This window comes from Carassius carassius, chromosome 43 (assembly GCF_963082965.1).
Source record: "Carassius carassius chromosome 43, fCarCar2.1, whole genome shotgun sequence".
NCBI classification, from domain to species: domain Eukaryota; kingdom Metazoa; phylum Chordata; class Actinopteri; order Cypriniformes; family Cyprinidae; genus Carassius; species Carassius carassius.
In genome coordinates, this window is record NC_081797.1 from 16983025 (window position 1) to 17003006 (window position 19982).

Consider the following 19982-nt stretch of genomic DNA (forward strand, 5'->3'; position numbering starts at 1 on the left):
CAGTCACAATAAAAGCAATTGAAACAAATATAAACCTTTTTGTTTATACAACATTTAATTTTGAATGCATCTTCAGTTTTTCTCTTTCTTGAAGTGTGTCTTTGTTTATAATTGTATTGTCTTAATGGTTTGATGTCTTTACTGTTCAGTAAAAAAAAGAAAGAAAGAAAAAAAAGAATCGCAGTTGGTTCATTGAGTTCAGTTCAGATTAATTTGATTCCTGAATGAATCACGTGTGAACAGGATTTTAAAAAAAGATCCGGGTCCAAAGAATGATTCGTTCGTTTGTTCATCCAACATAAAGTAGGTTAGGATGGATGTTCAGTGATAATTTGTTAAAGTTTAATTTTTTTTACAATTTAATTTTATTTATTTTTACAAAAACTGTGATATTTAAATAGTCATATGTGCCACTTTTATGATACTTTAACAGGACTCATCATAAATTCACATTTGGTGCTTCATCATGGAAGAAAGCAAGATATGACACAAAGGTGAGAAAATGTTACTAGGCTGAACTAGTAGTTTACCAGACCAAACATTCAAGAAAATGATTTTGTGAAGTTCATTTACTTTTCTTTAATGGGGAAATCTCTGCAAACGCTTGTGCAGACTGATTATTCCCTTCAAAGGCGGAGTATGTTTCCAAGCTGTGGATCAGAAAGGACCTGCATGACCTGCTGAACAAGATGAAGGTGGCCTTCAGGTCTGGGAACGCAGAGGATGCATTGTGATGAAAAACGCTGCAGGGGATGAACTGTAGTACAAGCTTCAACAGAACAATGTGAAGCAGGACAGGAGGAACCGACACTGCCCAAAACAGCCTGGTAACCTTTATAGCCAACAGCAAACACAAATACAGTCAAAATATACATGCAACATATACATTATACAGACTGGAGATAATGCAGATATCAAGTTGTTTATTTTGCTGCATTGCAAATCATATAGAGTCAAGAAACAACTGAAGATCATGAGATCTGTACAAAAACTCTCACTCCTTGAGAGTTTTTGTACAGACAAAATATGGCAAGAAATTATTTTTATCTTTTCTCAGCATATACACAGAATATCCATAAATAAGTATTTCTACCTTCAAGAAATAATATATTAACTCACATTTCATTCCACTAAAAATGACAACTAAAACATTTTACAGACCCCCCCCCCATTTTTTTTTGCCATTACCATCAAATGCAAACAGTTGCAAACAATATGCAATAAAAGTCAAAAAGAAAAAGTGGAGATTAGACAGACGTCTTGAGACACTCTTCTCAACTTGTGGCATTGGACAGTTCTTGAAAATTCAACATGTCAAGTGTATTCGGTTTTAGATTATAATTAATAATAGAGCAAAAACAATGTGTGTTTTTAATTCGATATAAAATGACTGTTCTCATGGCAGCTAGGCTGAAAACTAAATCATATTGGCCTAATGATACATAAAAACATTTGGGCAACCTTTTATAATTACTTTCATTACTATAATAAATCCATAACAGACAGTATTAAATAAGCATTTAATGTTTAACAGAATATTATTTCGTAAGGTCCATTAGTGGCATTTCATAATTATCTTAGAAGTGATTCAGAAATCAATTCAGTTTATAAAATAAACAAAATATGCAGTTGATTATTGTACTGTTATTTCATAATTGCCATTATTTCAATATTGCACTTGCTACATTGGGTATTCTATTTCATTTGAGTTTATTTATATTATTTTATGCATAATAATTTAGATATTTTGATCTTGAATCACGATTGATTGACTTCATACTTGAATGTATGCTACCTGCTGGTCTGTTAACTATTATATACCATTTGTCATTAATTCAAGTTATTATAAAGTGGTTCCCACATTGGATCGGTTTATTTTAGTGTCTATTTTCAAATAGCCATGTACTGGTGGATAATATATATTGCATATGGCAATTTTGGTTTGACTGGAGACAAGGGGGAATAACAAAACATATCGAAACACTGTCCTAGACAAACACTTTCATGACTTTCTACAATTAATAAAGTAAAGATTTTGAAATGAAAACTAAATTCAAACCACTTCATTTTTTCTTTCACCAACATTTCTGACCAGCAGTAGCTTATCGACACGTTTTCCCCCTAGCAAAAAAGCATTAAAATATTTATATTTCAAATTACAGTCTTTTTAATCATTAAAATAAAAACATACAAAATGTGATTTGACAGTATTTTACACGATCACATTGTTTTAAAAACTGTATAAATATGAAAACATTTAAACTCCGTTCCACATCAGCTCATGGTCCAGTAGAAGAGTTTTGCACCAGATATATGAGAGATCAATATTAAGTGCATACCCAGGCTAGCTCTGGCTTGGGTTTATGCAGCTCTTGGCAAACGTGCTGTCAGATTTAGTCAAGTAATGGATATTTCGATGGCTGTTGAATGCCTGTTTTGTTGAATCTAGTGGTTGGACTTGTATTGCAGTGAGTCACAGTGAGGCGTCAGATATTGCACTAGCTTGTGAATCTCCTCCTGCCAAAGCTGAAATCATCACTCGTGCAGTAGATGTTGATCTCTGTGGCTCGTGCTGTCGTCCATCTTCAGGTCACCTCAGTGAGGGTCTCTTGTAGTATGCTCTGTGCCAGTGTAATAATGGCAATGTCAAACATTTCTTGATGTGCTCCAGTTCGGCCTGCATACGATCTCTCTTCAGTGCCAGGTTGTGCTTCTGAGCCATTAGGTCCTAGTTATAGGGGAAAGAGGTAAAACATACCTTGTTTATACAATATTTACTCAAAGTTCACAAAATAACGCATAGACAATTGGTAGATTTCAAAGCTGACACAAGGGGGAGCTAATGCTGCTGTGATTGTGATTGTCAACAAAGCCAAATGTCAGGCAAGAATCGCTGCTTGACCACAATGCAATGTATCATTGGAGAAATTAAAGCTGCAGTACGTAAGTTTTACCTCTTTGTCGCCATCTCCGTTTGAAACCTGCAATTGCAGCTATTTGTGCAATTATCTTCCATGCATAGGTTGTGCGTTTAGCGTGGATGAATGCCAAAAGTTTTGAGAATTACATAAATATTGGAAAATGGAAAAGTTGCTGCTTAATTTTTTATAATAGCAATTTGCATATACTCCAGAATGTTATGAAGAGTGATCAGATGAATTGCATAGTCCTTCTTTGCCATGAAAATTAACTTAATCCCAAAAAAACCTTTCCACTGCATTTCATTGCTGTCATTAAAGGACCTGCTGAGATCATTTCAGTAATCGTCTTGTTAACTCAGGTGAGAATGTTGAAGGGCACAAGGCTGGAGATCATTATGTCAGGCTGATTGAGTTAGAATGGCAGATTTGACATGTTAAAGGAGGTTGATGCTTGAAATCATTGTTTTTAAATTGTTAACCATGGTGACCTGCAAAGAAACGCGTGCAGCCATCATTGCGTTGCATAAAAATGGCTTCACAGGCAAGGATATTGTGGCTACTAAGATTGCACCTAAATCAACAATTTATAGGATCATCAAGAACTTCAAGGAAAGAGGTTCAATTCTTGTAAAGAAGGCTTCAGGGCGTCCAAGAAAGTCCAGGAAGCGCCAGGATGGTCTCCTAAAGAGGATTCAGCTGCGGGATCGCAGTGCCACCAGTGCAGAGCTTGCTCAGGAATGGCAGCAGGCAGGTGTGAGCGCATCTGCACGCACAGTGAGGCCAAGACTTTTGGAAGATGGCCTGGTGTCAAGAAGGGCAGCAAAGAAGCCACTGCTGAGGACTGGGGCAAAGTCATATTCTCCGATGAAGCCCCTTTCCGATTGTTTGGAGGGAAATGGAAAAAGGCTTGTCCGGAGAAGAAAAGGTGAGTGCTACCATCAGTCCTGTGTCATGCCAACAGTAAAGCATCCTGACACCATTCATGTGTTGGGTTGCTTCTCATCAAAGGGAGTGGGCTCACTCACAATTCTGCCCAAAAACACAGCCATGAATAAAGAATGGTACCAAAACACCCTCCAACAGCAACTTCTTCCAACAATCCAACAACAGTTTGGTGAAGAACAATGCATTTTCCAGCACGATGGAGCACCGTGCCATAAGGCAAAAGTGATAACTAAGTGGCTCGGGGACCAGAATGTTGAAATTTTGAGTCCATGGCCTGGAAACTCCCCAGATCTTAATCCCATTGAGAACTTGTGGTCAATCCTCAAGAGGCGGGTGGACAAACAAAAACCCACTAATTCTGACAAACTCCAAGTAGTGATTATGAAAGAATGGGTTGCTATCAGTCAGGATTTGGCCCAGAAGTTGATTGAGAGCATGCCCAGTCGAATTGCAGAGGTCCTGAAAAAGAAGGGCCAACACAGCAAATACTGACTCTTTGCATAAATGTCATGTAATTGTCGATAAAAGCCTTTGAAACGTGTGAATGATCCACCACTTGCATATATAGCTTACTAGCCGGGACAACTTCCTTATGTTTACAGACGTGACGTAATGGTGCAGTGCCATGCTCGAATTTACCGCGAAAACCTACCCATACCACTCAAATTAGAGAACAATATTATAGGCTAACCGTTGTGAATCGGGCTAAAGGCGATAGTTTTGAACACTGGTTGGTCATGTACTTGCTCAACTATAGATTTTGGATAATTTTTAAACCAAAAAAAGTTCTGCAGCTTCGAGTAGCTAATTATGATTGGTTCTAAAAACAGTAGTAACTTTGTCGCAGTCAGTCATGCAACTTTATATATCGTTAATCATGACAACTTTTGCTAAGTTTGAGATTTAATTGTAAAGTCAGATATTGCTGTAAATAACGAACATGTCATACGAGGACCATTTTGCCCATTTTTTATTCTCGGTTGTTTTGCTTTATTTTCAGATGTTCCATTTAATATATGCGTAAAAACTATGATGAGGACAAATAATTTTGTAGTAAAGCATTTTTTATTTATTTTCCACAGTTCCCTGGACAGCATTTAACATTTTTGATAAATGAGCAAATATTCAGAAAGATGCTGAATGATGTTAATAGTATAAATTATATACTAATGATAATATGTAGAATATTTACATAAAATATAAATCTAATAAAGTTATATATATATATATATATATAAACATGTACATATCCATCTATATCTATCTATCTATCTATCTATTTTTTAATTTGTGTACCCATAAACCACTCAAACCAGTGCATACACACTAAGCACAATGCCCAATGGAAAATTTATAGCACTTGTGGAATAATATTTACAAGAAATATATATATCCTAACCTTTTCAGTGAAAACATAATAAACGATAAAACATACAAATATAATATTCTTTAAAAGAACAAAATAATAGAAAATAAAATAATATGCAAATACAACCTGAATATATTCTTACCCTCATGCTATGAGAGAGCTGTTCGCCTGTGAGGGTGAGATTGTAATGCTGCGTCTCCAGACGTCTACACTCGCTCTGGAGAACCTGCTGCTCCATACTTTTCTCTGAAAGAGAGACAGACAGGAGAGAGAGAGAGAGAGAGAGAGGGACAGGTGAGCAATACACTATAATCTTACAGCACAATGCAAACATACACTCCAAAAAGCCAATATTCCACAACCACAGACAATTCAAAGCAGCCTAAATGTGCGCTTACCATTATCTGGCACATTTTCAAGGACGAAATCAAGAAGTTCATGCAATTTTGTGTGAGTACACAAAGTTTCCTAACACAGATTTGCAACAGGTTCAAGCTGCCCAGGTAAATTTGCTGCTTTACTGCTTGGTATGAAAGTGACTGTTTATCCAAATAATGTCCATCAACGTACCCTCCATGTACTCTTCGTACGCCTCAAATATCGATTCAATCCCTCTCCACCTGGGAGCGACCGACTCCTCTTCCTCGTCTTCATCCGAACTGACACCCTCCTCGGCTGAGAAGTCGTTCCTCACGCCCGGAGACTCACGTTGGGCTGATATATGGCAGGAGTGGCCATTGCTCTGTTTGTTTACTGCCCTCTGGAGGCGTGGAGGTTGAAGCGCAGGAGGCTCAAACTGCTCTCTCGCTCCACCTGTTTGGGATACAAATGCAAAAAACATTAAGCAAAACGTCTCTGGTTGTATTTCTCAAAATTGGACTGTAGAGGGAGCCATCGTCACCTTTAGGTTTCTGCTGGGATGTTTGAGTGGACAGCAGCATGGACTGGTGGAAGTGCTGTGCAAACTCCTCAGAGTTTATTCGCTCCCAGACGGGGGATTTCGACGGAGGGTCTTTGGGATGGGCGACGGGCTGCGGAGAGCTGTCCTGCAGGCTCGGGCCTCTTCTGCTCGGGGACGTCAGGTTGGGTTGACCTTGAGCGTGGAGAGGAGCCAGTGGCAGCGGGTCGAGAGGCAGGTGAGGGTTTTCGGGCGAGTGATTTTGGGGTTCAAGGTGAACATTACTGACTGACTGTTTGAGATGCGGGACAGCTGTATGATGGGAGAAAGCAGAGATTAGGACTAAAGGTCCTTGCACACCGAGTCTGAAAATTTTCAGTTTTCTCATATTTGTCATCCTTTTCTATCAAAATGTTTGCTACAGATGCAAAAACACAGAAAATCAAACCTGGTCTAAATTGTTTTTATGATGGATAAAAAAGTTTCGAGGATAGTGTGTAAATGCGATTGAGACAACATGAGGACGTATTTAGTTTTTAACGCGAGAAAATTTCGGGTGAGAATCTCGGACTTTGCAAAGATCTAAAGAGCAAAACCTGACTCTTGTTCTGAAGCTGTATCTGAATGTGTAGTTCTTACCAGTCACTGCAGCGGCCGGGCTGCAACAGGGCGTATCTGTGGCGTATCTGAGGGTGTCCAGAGTAACAGTCTTCTGTTTGATGGCTTCCAGCACGTCCATGATCTTCTTATTCTCTGATGATAGATAAAAGATGAACTAATTAATTGGACCACACTGTGACTGTCAAATTGTAATGCACTTAGACTTTAAAACAAATCGGAATAATTCAAATTATTCTCGTGAAATATGTTTTAATGAACTAATAATAATAAAGAAAATTACTCAAGTTGTAATCCCAGGAGTTCCTGCATGTTCCTTAAAATACTGAAAGTTATAAATATTCAAATTTATAACCATATAATATATATTAAAATGTGTTTATTTATATTTACATGAATTGTAAATGTTTTTATTTAATTTTTTTACTTTAAATTAGTAAATAAACATTCAGCGTGGGTGTATTTATATATTTTTGTATTTTTTTAATACTATATAAAGTATACAATATAATATTTATATAACAGTCAATATCTTGCAGAATATTTATTTTATGTTTAATTCTATATATAGATGTTTTATAAAACAATTATTATATTCACACACGCATTTTATTTACAATTTCACATTTACATTTCGTATATTTATTTATAATCACATTTTAACACAGCTAAATAAATATTCAGATTTTATATATAAATATATATATATGTAAATTAACATAAACATTTTAATTAATTATACATAACATATTATATAATTATACAAATATTTATATTTAATAATAAGAAATGTATTGATTAATATATGTATTTTATATTTTATTATTTAAAATAATTTTGATATTTTATAAGATTTAATAATTATTAGGTCTAGTTCTCCAGCCTCTTACGCACTGGTAGTGTGACTGTGACAGTATTCGATGTGTGTGTGTGTGTGTACGTACTTTGTCTTTCTTCCTGACTGACATGGCTGAGCCTGAAGATGCTGAGGAAGTGTTTCTTGTCGTCCAGCTCCTCCGTGCGGTCCATCTCCTCCGGGGTGAAGTGAGTGCTGAGTGGAGGGTGAGGAGGAGATGGAGTCTTACGTTTATTCGGCACGGCTAAGGGGGAAGGGACTCGCTCCTGCAGCATCCTCCTCCTCTTCCTCCTCTTCATCTCCAGCAGCTCATCGCGCTTCGAGAGCGTCGTCAGTCCAAACAAACACAGAAAATCTGTCTTCTGTAGAGAGAAGAGAACCACAGTGAGTGTGAGAGAGTGCTATGAAATATGTGGTTTCTAGTATAACACGGCTGTGGTCGTTGACTGATGAGAGGTGTGACTGTACCTCTGCAGACGCGTCCAGTTTGAGAGGAGGCTGCTGAGCGACTCTTCTCAGATGAGCTCGAACTTCCTCCTCATCGCTCTCATCATAAGAGTCGTCTAGTTCATAGTAATAACCTGAAGATTATTGCAAAACAGCTGAAAGACACGGTACGGATGGATGGAGGAATACATTTGAGTACATAGCACATTTATATAGATGTGTACTGGATATTTGATTGTCCAGCTTATTTCCTTATATTAGATGACCTTTGCCATCATCTAACGCTCACTTATCTTTAAAATAACTAATCATTTAATAACACTGTTGTTACGTGCAAGCTTTAGATAACAACAGCTTTAGATTACCAAATATTTATACTTTCTCCACCTCCAGAACTCTTTGAAACAAACAAACAAACAAATATTTATACTTTCACCACCTCCAGAACTCTTTGAAATAAACAAACAAACAAACAAATATTTATACTTTCTCCACCTTCAGAACTCTTTGAAATAAACAAACAAACAAACAAACAAACTTTTATACTTTCTCCACCTCCAGAACTCTTTGAAATAAACAAACAAACAAATATTTATACTTTCTCCACCTTCAGAACTCTATGAAACAAACAAACAATCATTTATACTTTCTCCACCTTCAGAACTCTATGAAATAAACAAACAAACAAACAAACTTTTATACTTTCTCCACCTTCAGAACTCTATGAAATAAACAAACAAACAAACAAACATTTATACTTTCTCCACCTTCAGAACTCTATAAAATATACAAACAAACAAACTTTTATACTTTCTCCACCTTCAGAACTCTATAAAATATACAAACAAACAAACAAACTTTTATACTTTCTCCACCTTCAGAACTCTATGAAATAAACAAATAAACAAACAAACAAACATTTATACTTTCTCCACCTTCAGAACTCTATGAAATAAACAAACAAACAAACATTTATACTTTCTCCACCTTCAGAACTCTATAAAATATACAAACAAACAAACTTTTATACTTTCTCCACCTTTAGAACTCTATGAAATAAACAAACAAACATTTATACTTTCTCCACCTTCAGAACTCTAAAAAATATACAAACAAACAAACTTTTATACTTTCTCCACCTTCAGAACTCTATGAAATAAACAAACAAACAAACAAACATTTATACTTTCTCCACCTTCAGAACTCTATAATATATACAAACAAACAAACAAACTTTTATACTTTCTCCACCTTCAGAACTCTATGAAATAAACAAACAAACAAACATTTATACTTTCTCCACCTTCAGAACTCTATAAAATATACAAACAAACAAACTTTTATACTTTCTCCACCTTCAGAACTCTATGAAATAAACAAATAAACAAACAAACAAACATTTATACTTTCTCCACCTTCAGAACTCTATGAAATAAACAAACAAACAAACAAACATTTATACTTTCTCCACCTCCAGAACTCTTTGAAATAAACAAACAAACAAATATTTATACTTTCTCCACCTTCAGAACTCTATGAAACAAACAAACAAATATTTATACTTTCTCCACCTTCAGAACTCTATGAAATAAACAAACAAACAAACAAACATTTATACTTTCTCCACCTTCAGAACTCTATGAAATAAACAAACAAACAAACAAACATTTATACTTTCTCCACCTTCAGAACTCTATGAAATAAACAAACAAACACACTTTTATACTTTCTCCACCTTCAGAACTCTATGAAATAAACAAACAAACAAACAAACATTTATACTTTCTCCACCTTCAGAACTCTATAAAATATACAAACAAACAAACAAACTTTTATACTTTCTCCACCTTCAGAACTCTATGAAATAAACAAACAAACAAACAAACATTTATACTTTCTCCACCTTCAGAACTCTATGAAATAAACAAACAAACATTTATACTTTCTCCACCTTCAGAACTCTATGAAATAAACAAACAAACAAACTTTTATACTTTCTCCACCTTCAGAACTCTATGAAATAAACTAACAAACAAACATTTATACTTTCTCCACCTTCAGAACTCTATAAAATATACAAACAAACAAACTTTTATACTTTCTCCACCTTCAGAACTCTATGAAATAAACAAATAAACAAACAAACAAACATTTATACTTTCTCCACCTTCAGAACTCTATGAAATAAACAAACAAACAAACATTTATACTTTCTCCCCCTCCAGAACTCTTTGAAATAAACAAACAAACAAACATTTATACTTTCTCCACCTTCAGAACTCTATGAAATAAACAAATAAACAAACAAACAAACATTTATACTTTCTCCACCTTCAGAACTCTATGAAATAAACAAACAAACAAACATTTATACCTTCTCCACCTTCAGAACTCTATGAAATAAACAAACAAACAAACAAATATTTATACTTTCTCCACCTTCAGAACTCTATGAAATAAACAAACAAACAAACTTTTATACTTTCTCCACCTTCAGAACTCTATGAAATAAACAAACAAACAAATATTTATACTTTCTCCACCTTCAGAACTCTATGAAATAAACAAACAAACTTTTATACTTTCTCCACCTTCAGAACTCTATAAAATAAACAAACAAACAAACAAACTTTTATACTTTCTCCACCTCCAGAACTCTTTGAAATAAACAAACAAACAAACAAATATTTATACTTTCTCTACCTTCAGAACTCTATGAAATAAACAAATAAACAAACAAACAAACATTTATACTTTCTCCACCTTCAGAACTCTATGAAATAAACAAACAAACAAACATTTATACTTTCTCCACCTTCAGAACTCTATGAAATAAACAAACAAACAAATATTTATACTTTCTCCACCTTCAGAACTCTATGAAATAAACAAATAAACAAACAAACATTTATACTTTCTCCACCTTCAGAACTCTATGAAATAAACAAACAAACAAATAAACAAACAAACAAACTTTTATACTTTCTCCACCCTCAGAACTCTATGAAATAAACAAACAAACAAACAAATATTTATACTTTCTCCACCTTCAGAACTCTATGAAAGAAACAAACAAACAAACAAATATTTATACTTTCTCCACCTTCAGAACTCTATGAAATAAACAAACAAACAAATATTTATACTTTCTCCACCTTCAGAACTCTATGAAAGAAACAAACAAACAAATATTTATACTTTCTCCACCTTCAGAACTCTATGAAAGAAACAAACAAACAAACATTTATACTTTCTCCACCTTCAGAACTCTTTGAAATAAACAAACAAACAAACAAACAAATATTTATACTTTCTCCACCTTCAGAACTCTATTAAATAAACAAACAAACAAACAAACAAACATTTATACTTTCTCCACCTTCAGAACTCTATGAAATAAACAAACAAACAAACAAATATTTATACTTTCTCCACCTTCAGAACTCTATGAAATAAACAAACAAACAAACTTTTATACTTTCTCCACCTTCAGAACTCTGAAATAAACAAACAAACAAACAAACATTTATACTTTCTCCACCTTCAGAACTCTATGAAATAAACAAACAAACATTTATACTTTCTCCACCTTCAGAACTCTATGAAATAAACAAACAAACAAACTTTTATACTTTCTTCACCTTCAGAACTCTATGAAATAAACAAACAAACAAACTTTTATACTTTCTTCACCTTCAGAACTCTATGAAATAAACAAACAAACAAACATTTATACTTTCTCCACCTTCAGAACTCTATTAAATAAACAAACAAACAAACATCTATACTTTCTCCACCTTCAGAACTCTATGAAATAAACAAACAAACATTTATACTTTCTCCACCTTCAGAACTCTATGAAATAAACAAACAAACAAACTTTTATACTTTCTTCACCTTCAGAACTCTATGAAATAAACAAACAAACAAACTTTTATACTTTCTTCACCTTCAGAACTCTATGAAATAAACAAACAAACAAACTTTTATACTTTCTTCACCTTCAGAACTCTATGAAATAAACAAACAAACAAATATTTATACTTTCTCCACCTTCAGAACTCTATTAAATAAACAAACAAACAAACAAACAAACAAACAAATATTTATACTTTCTCCACCTTCAGAACTCTATGAAATAAACAAACAAACAAACAAATATTTATACTTTCTCCACCTTCAGAACTCTATGAAATAAACAAACAAACAAACTTTTATACTTTCTCCACCTTCAGAACTCTGAAATAAACAAACAAACAAACATTTATACTTTCTCCACCTTCAGAACTCTATGAAATAAACAAACAAACATTTATACTTTCTCCACCTTCAGAACTCTATGAAATAAACAAACAAACAAACTTTTATACTTTCTCCACCTTCAGAACTCTATGAAATAAACAAACAAACAAACTTTTATACTTTCTTCACCTTCAGAACTCTATGAAATAAACAAACAAACAAACAAACTTTTATACTTTCTCCACCTTCAGAACTCTATGAAATAAACAAACAAATATTTATACTTTCTCCACCTTCAGAACTCTATGAAAGAAAGAAACAAACAAACAAACATTTATACTTTCTCCACCTTCAGAACTCTATGAAATAAACAAACAAACAAACTTTTATACTCTCTCCACCTTCAGAACTCTATGAAATAAACAAACAAACAAACTTTTATACTTTCTCCGCCTTCAGAACTCTATGAAATAAACAAACAAACAAACTTTTATACTTTCTCCACCTTCAGAACTCTGAAATAAACAAACAAACAAACATTTATACTTTCTCCACCTTCAGAACTCTATGAAATAAACAAACAAACAAACAAACATTTATACTTTCTCCACCTTCAGAACTCTATGAAATAAACAAACAAACAAACTTTTATACTTTCTCCACCTTCAGAACTCTATGAAATAAACAAACAAACAAACTTTTATACTTTCTCCACCTTCAGAACTCTATGAAATAAACAAACAAACAAACATTTATACTTTCTCCACCTTCAGAACTCTATGAAATAAACAAACAAACAAACTTTTATACTTTCTCCACCTTCAGAACTCTATGAAATAAACAAACAAACAAACAAACAAATATTTATACTTTCTCCCCCTTCAGAACTCTATGAAAGAAACAAACAAACAAACAAACAAACAAATATTTATACTTTCTCCACCTTCAGAACTCTATGAAATAAACAAACAAACAAACAAACATTTATACTTTCTCCACCTTCAGAACTCTATGAAAGAAACAAACAAACAAACAAACAAACTTTTATACTTTCTCCACCTTCAGAACTCTATGAAATAAACAAACAAACAAACTTTGATAATTTCTCCACCTTCAGAACTCTATGAAATAAACAAACAAACAAACTTTTATACTTTCTCCACCTTCAGAACTCTATGAAATAAACAAACAAACAAACAAACTTTTATACTTTCTCCACCTTCAGAACTCTATGAAATAAACAAACAAACAAACAAATATTTATACTTTCTCCACCTTCAGAACTCTATGAAATAAACAAACAAACAAATATTTATACTTTCTCCACCTTCAGAACTCTATGAAAGAAACAAACAAACAAATATTTATACTTTCTCCACCTTCAGAACTCTATGAAAGAAACAAACAAACATTTATACTTTCTTCACCTTCAGAACTCTTTGAAATAAACAAACAAACAAATATTTATACTTTCTCCACCTTCAGAACTCTATTAAATAAACAAACAAACAAACAAACAAATAGTTATACTTTCTCCACCTTCAGAACTCTATGAAATAAACAAACAAACAAACAAATATTTATACTTTCTCCACCTTCAGAACTCTGAAATAAACAAACAAACAAACAAACAAACATTTATACTTTCTCCACCTTCAGAACTCTGAAATAAACAAACAAACAAACATTTATACTTTCTCCACCTTCAGAACTCTATGAAATAAACAAACAAACAAACAAACATTTATACTTTCTCCACCTTCAGAACTCTATGAAACAAACAAACAAACAAACTTTTATACTTTCTCCACCTTCAGAACTCTATGAAATAAACAAACAAACAAACTTTTATACTTTCTTCACCTTCAGAACTCTATGAAATAAACAAACAAACAAACTTTTATACTTTCTCCACCTTCAGAACTCTATGAAATAAACAAATAAACAAACTTTTATACTTTCTCCACCTTTCTCCACTCCGTCTGATAGATAAATGAATGGACATCCTAAGGAATAAGCTGAAGTTTTGTTTAACAGTCTTGTTTTCTACTGCGTACCTTTCTCTCTGGCTTCGCTGCGTTTCTTCTCCTCCAGGTCAAGCTTGCTGACGAGTCTCCTGTGCTGCATGAGAGCCTGGTCGCACACCATCACGGGGTCTGTCCTGTCCCGAGCCGGCCCCTGGGGGGTCCTGCTGTCTGACTGGGAGGAGACGTGCCTCTGCTGGCTCTGGGCTCCGACCTGCCTGACATCCTCCCCTGGAGGGTCTGGTCTGCTGTGGGACAGAGGGCGAGCGGAGGGCGAGCGGAGGAGGGTGACGGGGTTCCAGAGGCTGCTGGGTGCGGGAGGAGAGGGGTGCTGGTCCCGAGGAAGAGGTTTGGGGGTGATGAGAGGCGGCGGAGCTCCCAGAGGCGGAGGTATGTCTCTGACACCCACGCCAAACCTGAAACACACAAAACATTTCTACAGAGCACCACTAGAGGACAGTGTCACCACACACGACAGGAACACATATTTTCTGGGATTTCACATACATTGGCGGGTTTAAGTTTTGTCATGGACAGATGAGTCGACTTCCAAAGCTTTTCATAGTCTTCATTTTCTGTGGAATATTCATTTCATAGTACTTTTACACTTTGAGGCAATATACTGTATGAACAGATTAACTGACTTTTAAGGGGAATTCTTTACCTTGATACACTTTATTCTTTAACGCAGAAGTAAGCCTATGTGTGAGCCACTATCGAGAAGAATATCAAAGTGCAGTAAATGGTCAAACTGTTTGCACTACAAACCAGTGTGTTCATAATTATGATAATATAATAAAATAATATGGTAAGACACACCAATTTGCAATATCAAGCAGCAAAACGAGTTTTGTACAGTTACAAATAGCTGGATGCAGATGAGACCAGAAGCTAGACCCATAACATTTACAAATGGGCGTGCTTTCTCTTATGGGAAGAAAAAGGTGGATAAGGGCAATTTTTTGCCAACTTAAATCGATTACAAAGTGACATTTTTACCTTTATAAAGCCCTTTTTTGTCACCTCACATTTTATTTTTAACACGTTATTTTTTTGCAACCTTAAATTGACTTCCAAGGTGTATTTTTACCTTCATAAGGTCCATTTTTGCTACCTTCAAGTTACATTTTAACGTGTATTTTTTTCCTTTATGAAGACATTTTTCGCCACTTTAAATTGACTTTTTAAGGTGCATTTTTACCTCTATATGGGCAATGTTTGCCATCTTAAATTGACATTCAAGTGGTATTTTTAACTCTAAAAAGGGCACAAAAAAAATTGGCACTGAACATTTTACATTTATGAGGTTACTTGCAGCTTATTTAGCTTATATACCTTTATTCTTTATTTACAATTTTTCTACTCTTTTTAGATGTATCCATTATCTTTTGTCAGTTTTATTAACATTTATTCAATGCATTGATTTGGATCAATAATACACTATAGACCAATCAAATAAAATCATATAAATAAAATCAATTTTTTGCACTGCATGAGTGGCACAAAAGTGGTATTCAGATGTATTTACACTGTATTTATAATAGCATTGATAATGCTGTGAGATTAATACTGTAAAACTTATTTTGAATTTACAGTTACGAAATTATTTTAGAGTTTATATTTTAAATATGATACATAAGTATCAATTTAAACCTGGTATAACCTGTTAGATTAAACAGTTAAATTAAATATATAAATTTAAAAAATTTCGCAGCTTTCAGACCTCTGTCTGACAAATAAAATAATAGAAAACAAACAGAAATACATTTAATAAATATAAATATATTTAAATACAAAACTAAATCTGCCTGTAGATGACGGCAAGTCACTGTCTGAATGAGCGAGTCACTGAGTCATTTATTCAACTGATTCATTCAAACAGTTGATTCATTCAAGAACAGAGTGGCTTTTAAGAACGAATCATTGATTCATTCAAAAACACTGATTAATTCAAGCATTAAACATCCATCCATCCATCCATCTTCTTCCGCTTATCCGGGGCCGGGTCGCGGGGGCAGCAGTCTAAGCAGAGAACCCCAGACTTCCCTCTCCCTAGACACTTCCTCCAGCTCTTCTGGGGGGACACCGAGGCGTTCCCAGGCCAGCCGGGAGACATAGTCTCTCCAGCGTGTCCTAGGTCTTCCCCGGGGTCTCGTCCCCGTGGGACGCGCCCGGAACACCTTCCCGGGAAGGCGTCCAGGAGGCATCCGGAACAGATGCCCGAGCCACCTCAGCTGACCCCTCTCGATGTGGAGGAGCAGCGGCTCTACTCTGAGCTCCTCCCGGGTGACTGAGCTTCTCACCCTATCTCTAAGGGATCGCCCAGCCACCCTGCGGAGAAAGCTCATTTCGGCCGCCTGTATCCGGGATCTTGTCCTTTCGGTCATGACCCAAAGCTCATGACCATAGGTGAGAGTAGGAACGTAGATTGACCGGTAAATCGAGAGCTTCGCCTTGCGGCTCAGCTCTTTCTTCACCACGACAGACCGGTACATCGACCGCATTACTGCAGAAGCTGCACCGATCCGTCTGTCAATCTCCCGTTCCATCCTTCCCTCACTCGTGAACAAGACCCCAAGATACTTAAACTCCTCCACTTGAGGCAGGAACTCTCCACCAACCTGAAGTGGGCAAGCCACCCTTTTCCGACTGAGGACCATGGCCTCGGATTTGGAGGTGCTGATTCTCATCCCAGCCGCTTCACACTCGGCTGCAAACCGTCCCAGTGCATGCTGAAGGTCCTGGCTTGATGAGGCCAACACGACAACATCATCCGCAAAGAGCAGAGACGAAATCGTGTTGTCACCAAACCTGACCCCCTCTGGCCCCTGGCTGCGCCTAGAAATTCTGTCCATAAAAATCATGAACAGAACCGGCGACAAAGGGCAGCCCTGCCGGAGTCCAACACGCACCGGGAACAAGTCTGACTTACTGCTGGCAATACGAACCAAGCTCCTGCTCCGGTCGTACAGGGACCGGATAGCCCTTAGCAAAGGGCCCCGGACCCCATACTCCCGGAGCACCCTCCACAGGCCGCCGCGAGGGACACAGTCGAATGCCTTCTCCAAATCCACAAAGCACATGTGGACTGGTTGGGCAAACTCCCATGAACCCTCCAGCACCCTGTAGAGGGTATAGAGCTGGTCCAGTGTTCCACGGCCTGGACGAAAACCACACTGTTCCTCCTGAATCCGAGGTTCTACTATCGGCCGGATTCTCCTCTCCAGTACCCTGGCATAGACTTTCCCAGGGAGGCTGAGAAGTGTGATCCCCCTGTAGTTGGAACACACCCTCCGGTCCCCCTTCTTAAAAAGAGGGACCACCACCCCGGTCTGCCATCCCAGAGGCACCGTCCCCGACTGCCACGCGATGCTGCAGAGGCGTGTCAGCCAAGACAGCCCCACAACATCCAGAGACTTGAGGTACTCAGGGCGGATCTCATCCACCCCGGTGCCTTGCCACCGAGGAGTTTCTTGACTACCTCGGTGACTTCAGCTTGGGTGATGGACGAGTCCACATCTGAGCCCTCAGCCTCTGCTTCCTCAATGGAAGACGTGACAGCGGGATTGAGGAGATCCTCAAAGTATTCCTTCCACCGTCCAACGACATCCCCAGTTGAGGTCAACAGCTCCCCACCTTTACTGTAAACAGCGTTGGTAGGGCACTGCTTCCCTCTCCTGAGGCGCCGGACGGTTTGCCAGAATCTCTTCGAGGCTGACCGATAGTCCTTCTCCATGGCCTCACCGAACTCCTCCCAGGCCCGAGTTTTTGCCTCCACAACGACCCGGGCTGTAGTCCGCTTGGCCTGCCGGTACCTGTCAGCTGCCTCAGGAGTCCCACAAGCCAACCAGGCCCGATAGGACTCCTTCTTCAGCTTGACGGCATCCCTTACTTCCGGTGTCCACCACCGGGTTCGGGGATTGCCACCTCGACAGGCACCGGAAACCTTACGGCCACAGCTCCGAGCGGCCGCTTCGACAATGGAGGTGGAGAACATGGTCCACTCGGACTCAATATCTCCAGCCTCCCTCGGGATCCGGTTGAAGCTCTGCCGGAGATGGGAGTTGAAGATCTCTCTGACAGGAGACTCGGCCAAACGTTCCCAGCAGACCCTCACAGTACGTTTGGGTCTGCCGAGTCTGTCCAGCTTTCTCCCCCGCCATCGGATCCAACTCACCACCAGGTGGTGATCGGTTGACAGCTCCGCCCCTCTCTTCACCCGAGTGTCCAAGACATACGGCCGGAGGTCGGATGAAACGACCACAAAGTCGATCAGCGACCTACGGCCTAGGGTGTCCTGGTGCCACGTGTACTGATGGACACCCTTATGCTTGAACATGGTGTTCGTTATGGACAAGCTGTAACTAGCACAGAAGTCCAATAACTGAACACCGCTCGGGTTCAGATCAGGGGGGCCGTTCCTCCCAATCACGCCCCTCCAGGTGTCACTGTCGTTGCCCACGTGGGCGTTGAAGTCCCCCAGTAAAACGACGGAGTCCCCAGACGGAGCACTTTCCAGCACCCCTCCCAGAGACTCCAAGAAGGCCGGGTACTCTGCACTGCCGTTCGGCCCGTAGGCACAAACGACAGTGAGAGACCTATCCCCGACCCGAAGGCGCAGGGAAGAGACCCTCTCGTTCACCGGGGTAAACTCCAACACATGGCAGCTGAGCTGGGGGGCTATAAGCAAACCCACACCAGCCCGCCGCCTCTCACCATGGGCAACTCCAGAGTGGTGAAGAGTCCATCCTCTCTCGAGGAGTGTGGTTCCAGAGCCCAAGCTGTGCGTAGAGGTGAGCCCGACTATCGCTAGTCGGAACCTCTCAACCTCACGCACAATCTCGGGCTCCTTCCCCACCAGTGAGGTGACGTTCCACGTCCCTAGAGCTAGTTTCCGTGTCCAGGGATCGGGCTGTCGAGGCCCCCGCCTTCGACTGCCGCCCGATTGTCTAAGCACCGGCCCCTTACGGTCCCTCCTGTAGGTGGTGAGCCCACGGGAAGGCGGCCCCACGTCGCTCCTTCGGGCTGAGCCCGGCCGGACCCCGTGGGGAGAGGCCCGGCCACCAGGCGCTCGCATATGAGCCCCAACCCCGGGCATTAAACATACTGAGTTATATTAATCAAATTGTTACACGATATTAACTTGTTCAGAAATTAATCTAACATTTGAATTTGTACTGATATTCATGAAAAACATGCATTTTTTGCCTTCATATGTTGAGTTTTGGGGGTTTTCCAACAACAATTGCTATATTATCATCATAAACGATACATGTGTCATTAAACATGTGATTTGGTGTTTGGCTGGAGTTTTCCTTTAACACCGACCTGTGAATCTCTCTCTGATCTGCTGGTTCCTTCTGCTGAAACTCCTGGCCGTGTCTCTCCACCTTCGGCGCTCTCTGTCTGCCGAGCCATCTGTCCTCCTCCAACACGGGCCGGTGGCTCTTCCCAAACTGCACGCTTGAAGAGAGGCCGGGGCCTGAGGTTGAGATGGATGAAAGACCTCCTGAGGATGAGTATGGACCGGACTGAGGTGTGAACGGCGACGCTTCTTTGGTTTTGTCTGCATCGAGAGATGACAGATGCATAGATGAATAAACTTGTGCTTCTCAAAGTGCAAATGTTTCATTAATATGAAGTAAATATACTTAAATAGCAA

At 38.2% G+C, this 19982-nt stretch overlaps 1 protein-coding gene across 1 annotated transcript in view; it reads right to left on the minus strand.

Annotated features, from left to right (window-relative positions):
* Nucleotides 1–1381: 1381 nt before the first annotated feature.
* The window catches only part of LOC132125245 (genetic suppressor element 1-like), a 58101-nt gene continuing 39500 nt past the window's right edge, over nt 1382–19982 (minus strand). Inside the window, exons 8-16 of the mRNA XM_059536551.1 lie at nt 19649–19886; nt 14354–14736; nt 8076–8188; nt 7696–7969; nt 6773–6886; nt 6137–6445; nt 5806–6048; nt 5378–5481; nt 1382–2728 (exon numbers count right to left, since the gene is read on the minus strand). Coding sequence (XP_059392534.1) covers nt 2591–2728; nt 5378–5481; nt 5806–6048; nt 6137–6445; nt 6773–6886; nt 7696–7969; nt 8076–8188; nt 14354–14736; nt 19649–19886 — 1916 coding nt within the window. The 3' untranslated portion in view covers nt 1382–2590. The remainder of the gene's footprint in view (nt 2729–5377; nt 5482–5805; nt 6049–6136; nt 6446–6772; nt 6887–7695; nt 7970–8075; nt 8189–14353; nt 14737–19648; nt 19887–19982) is intronic.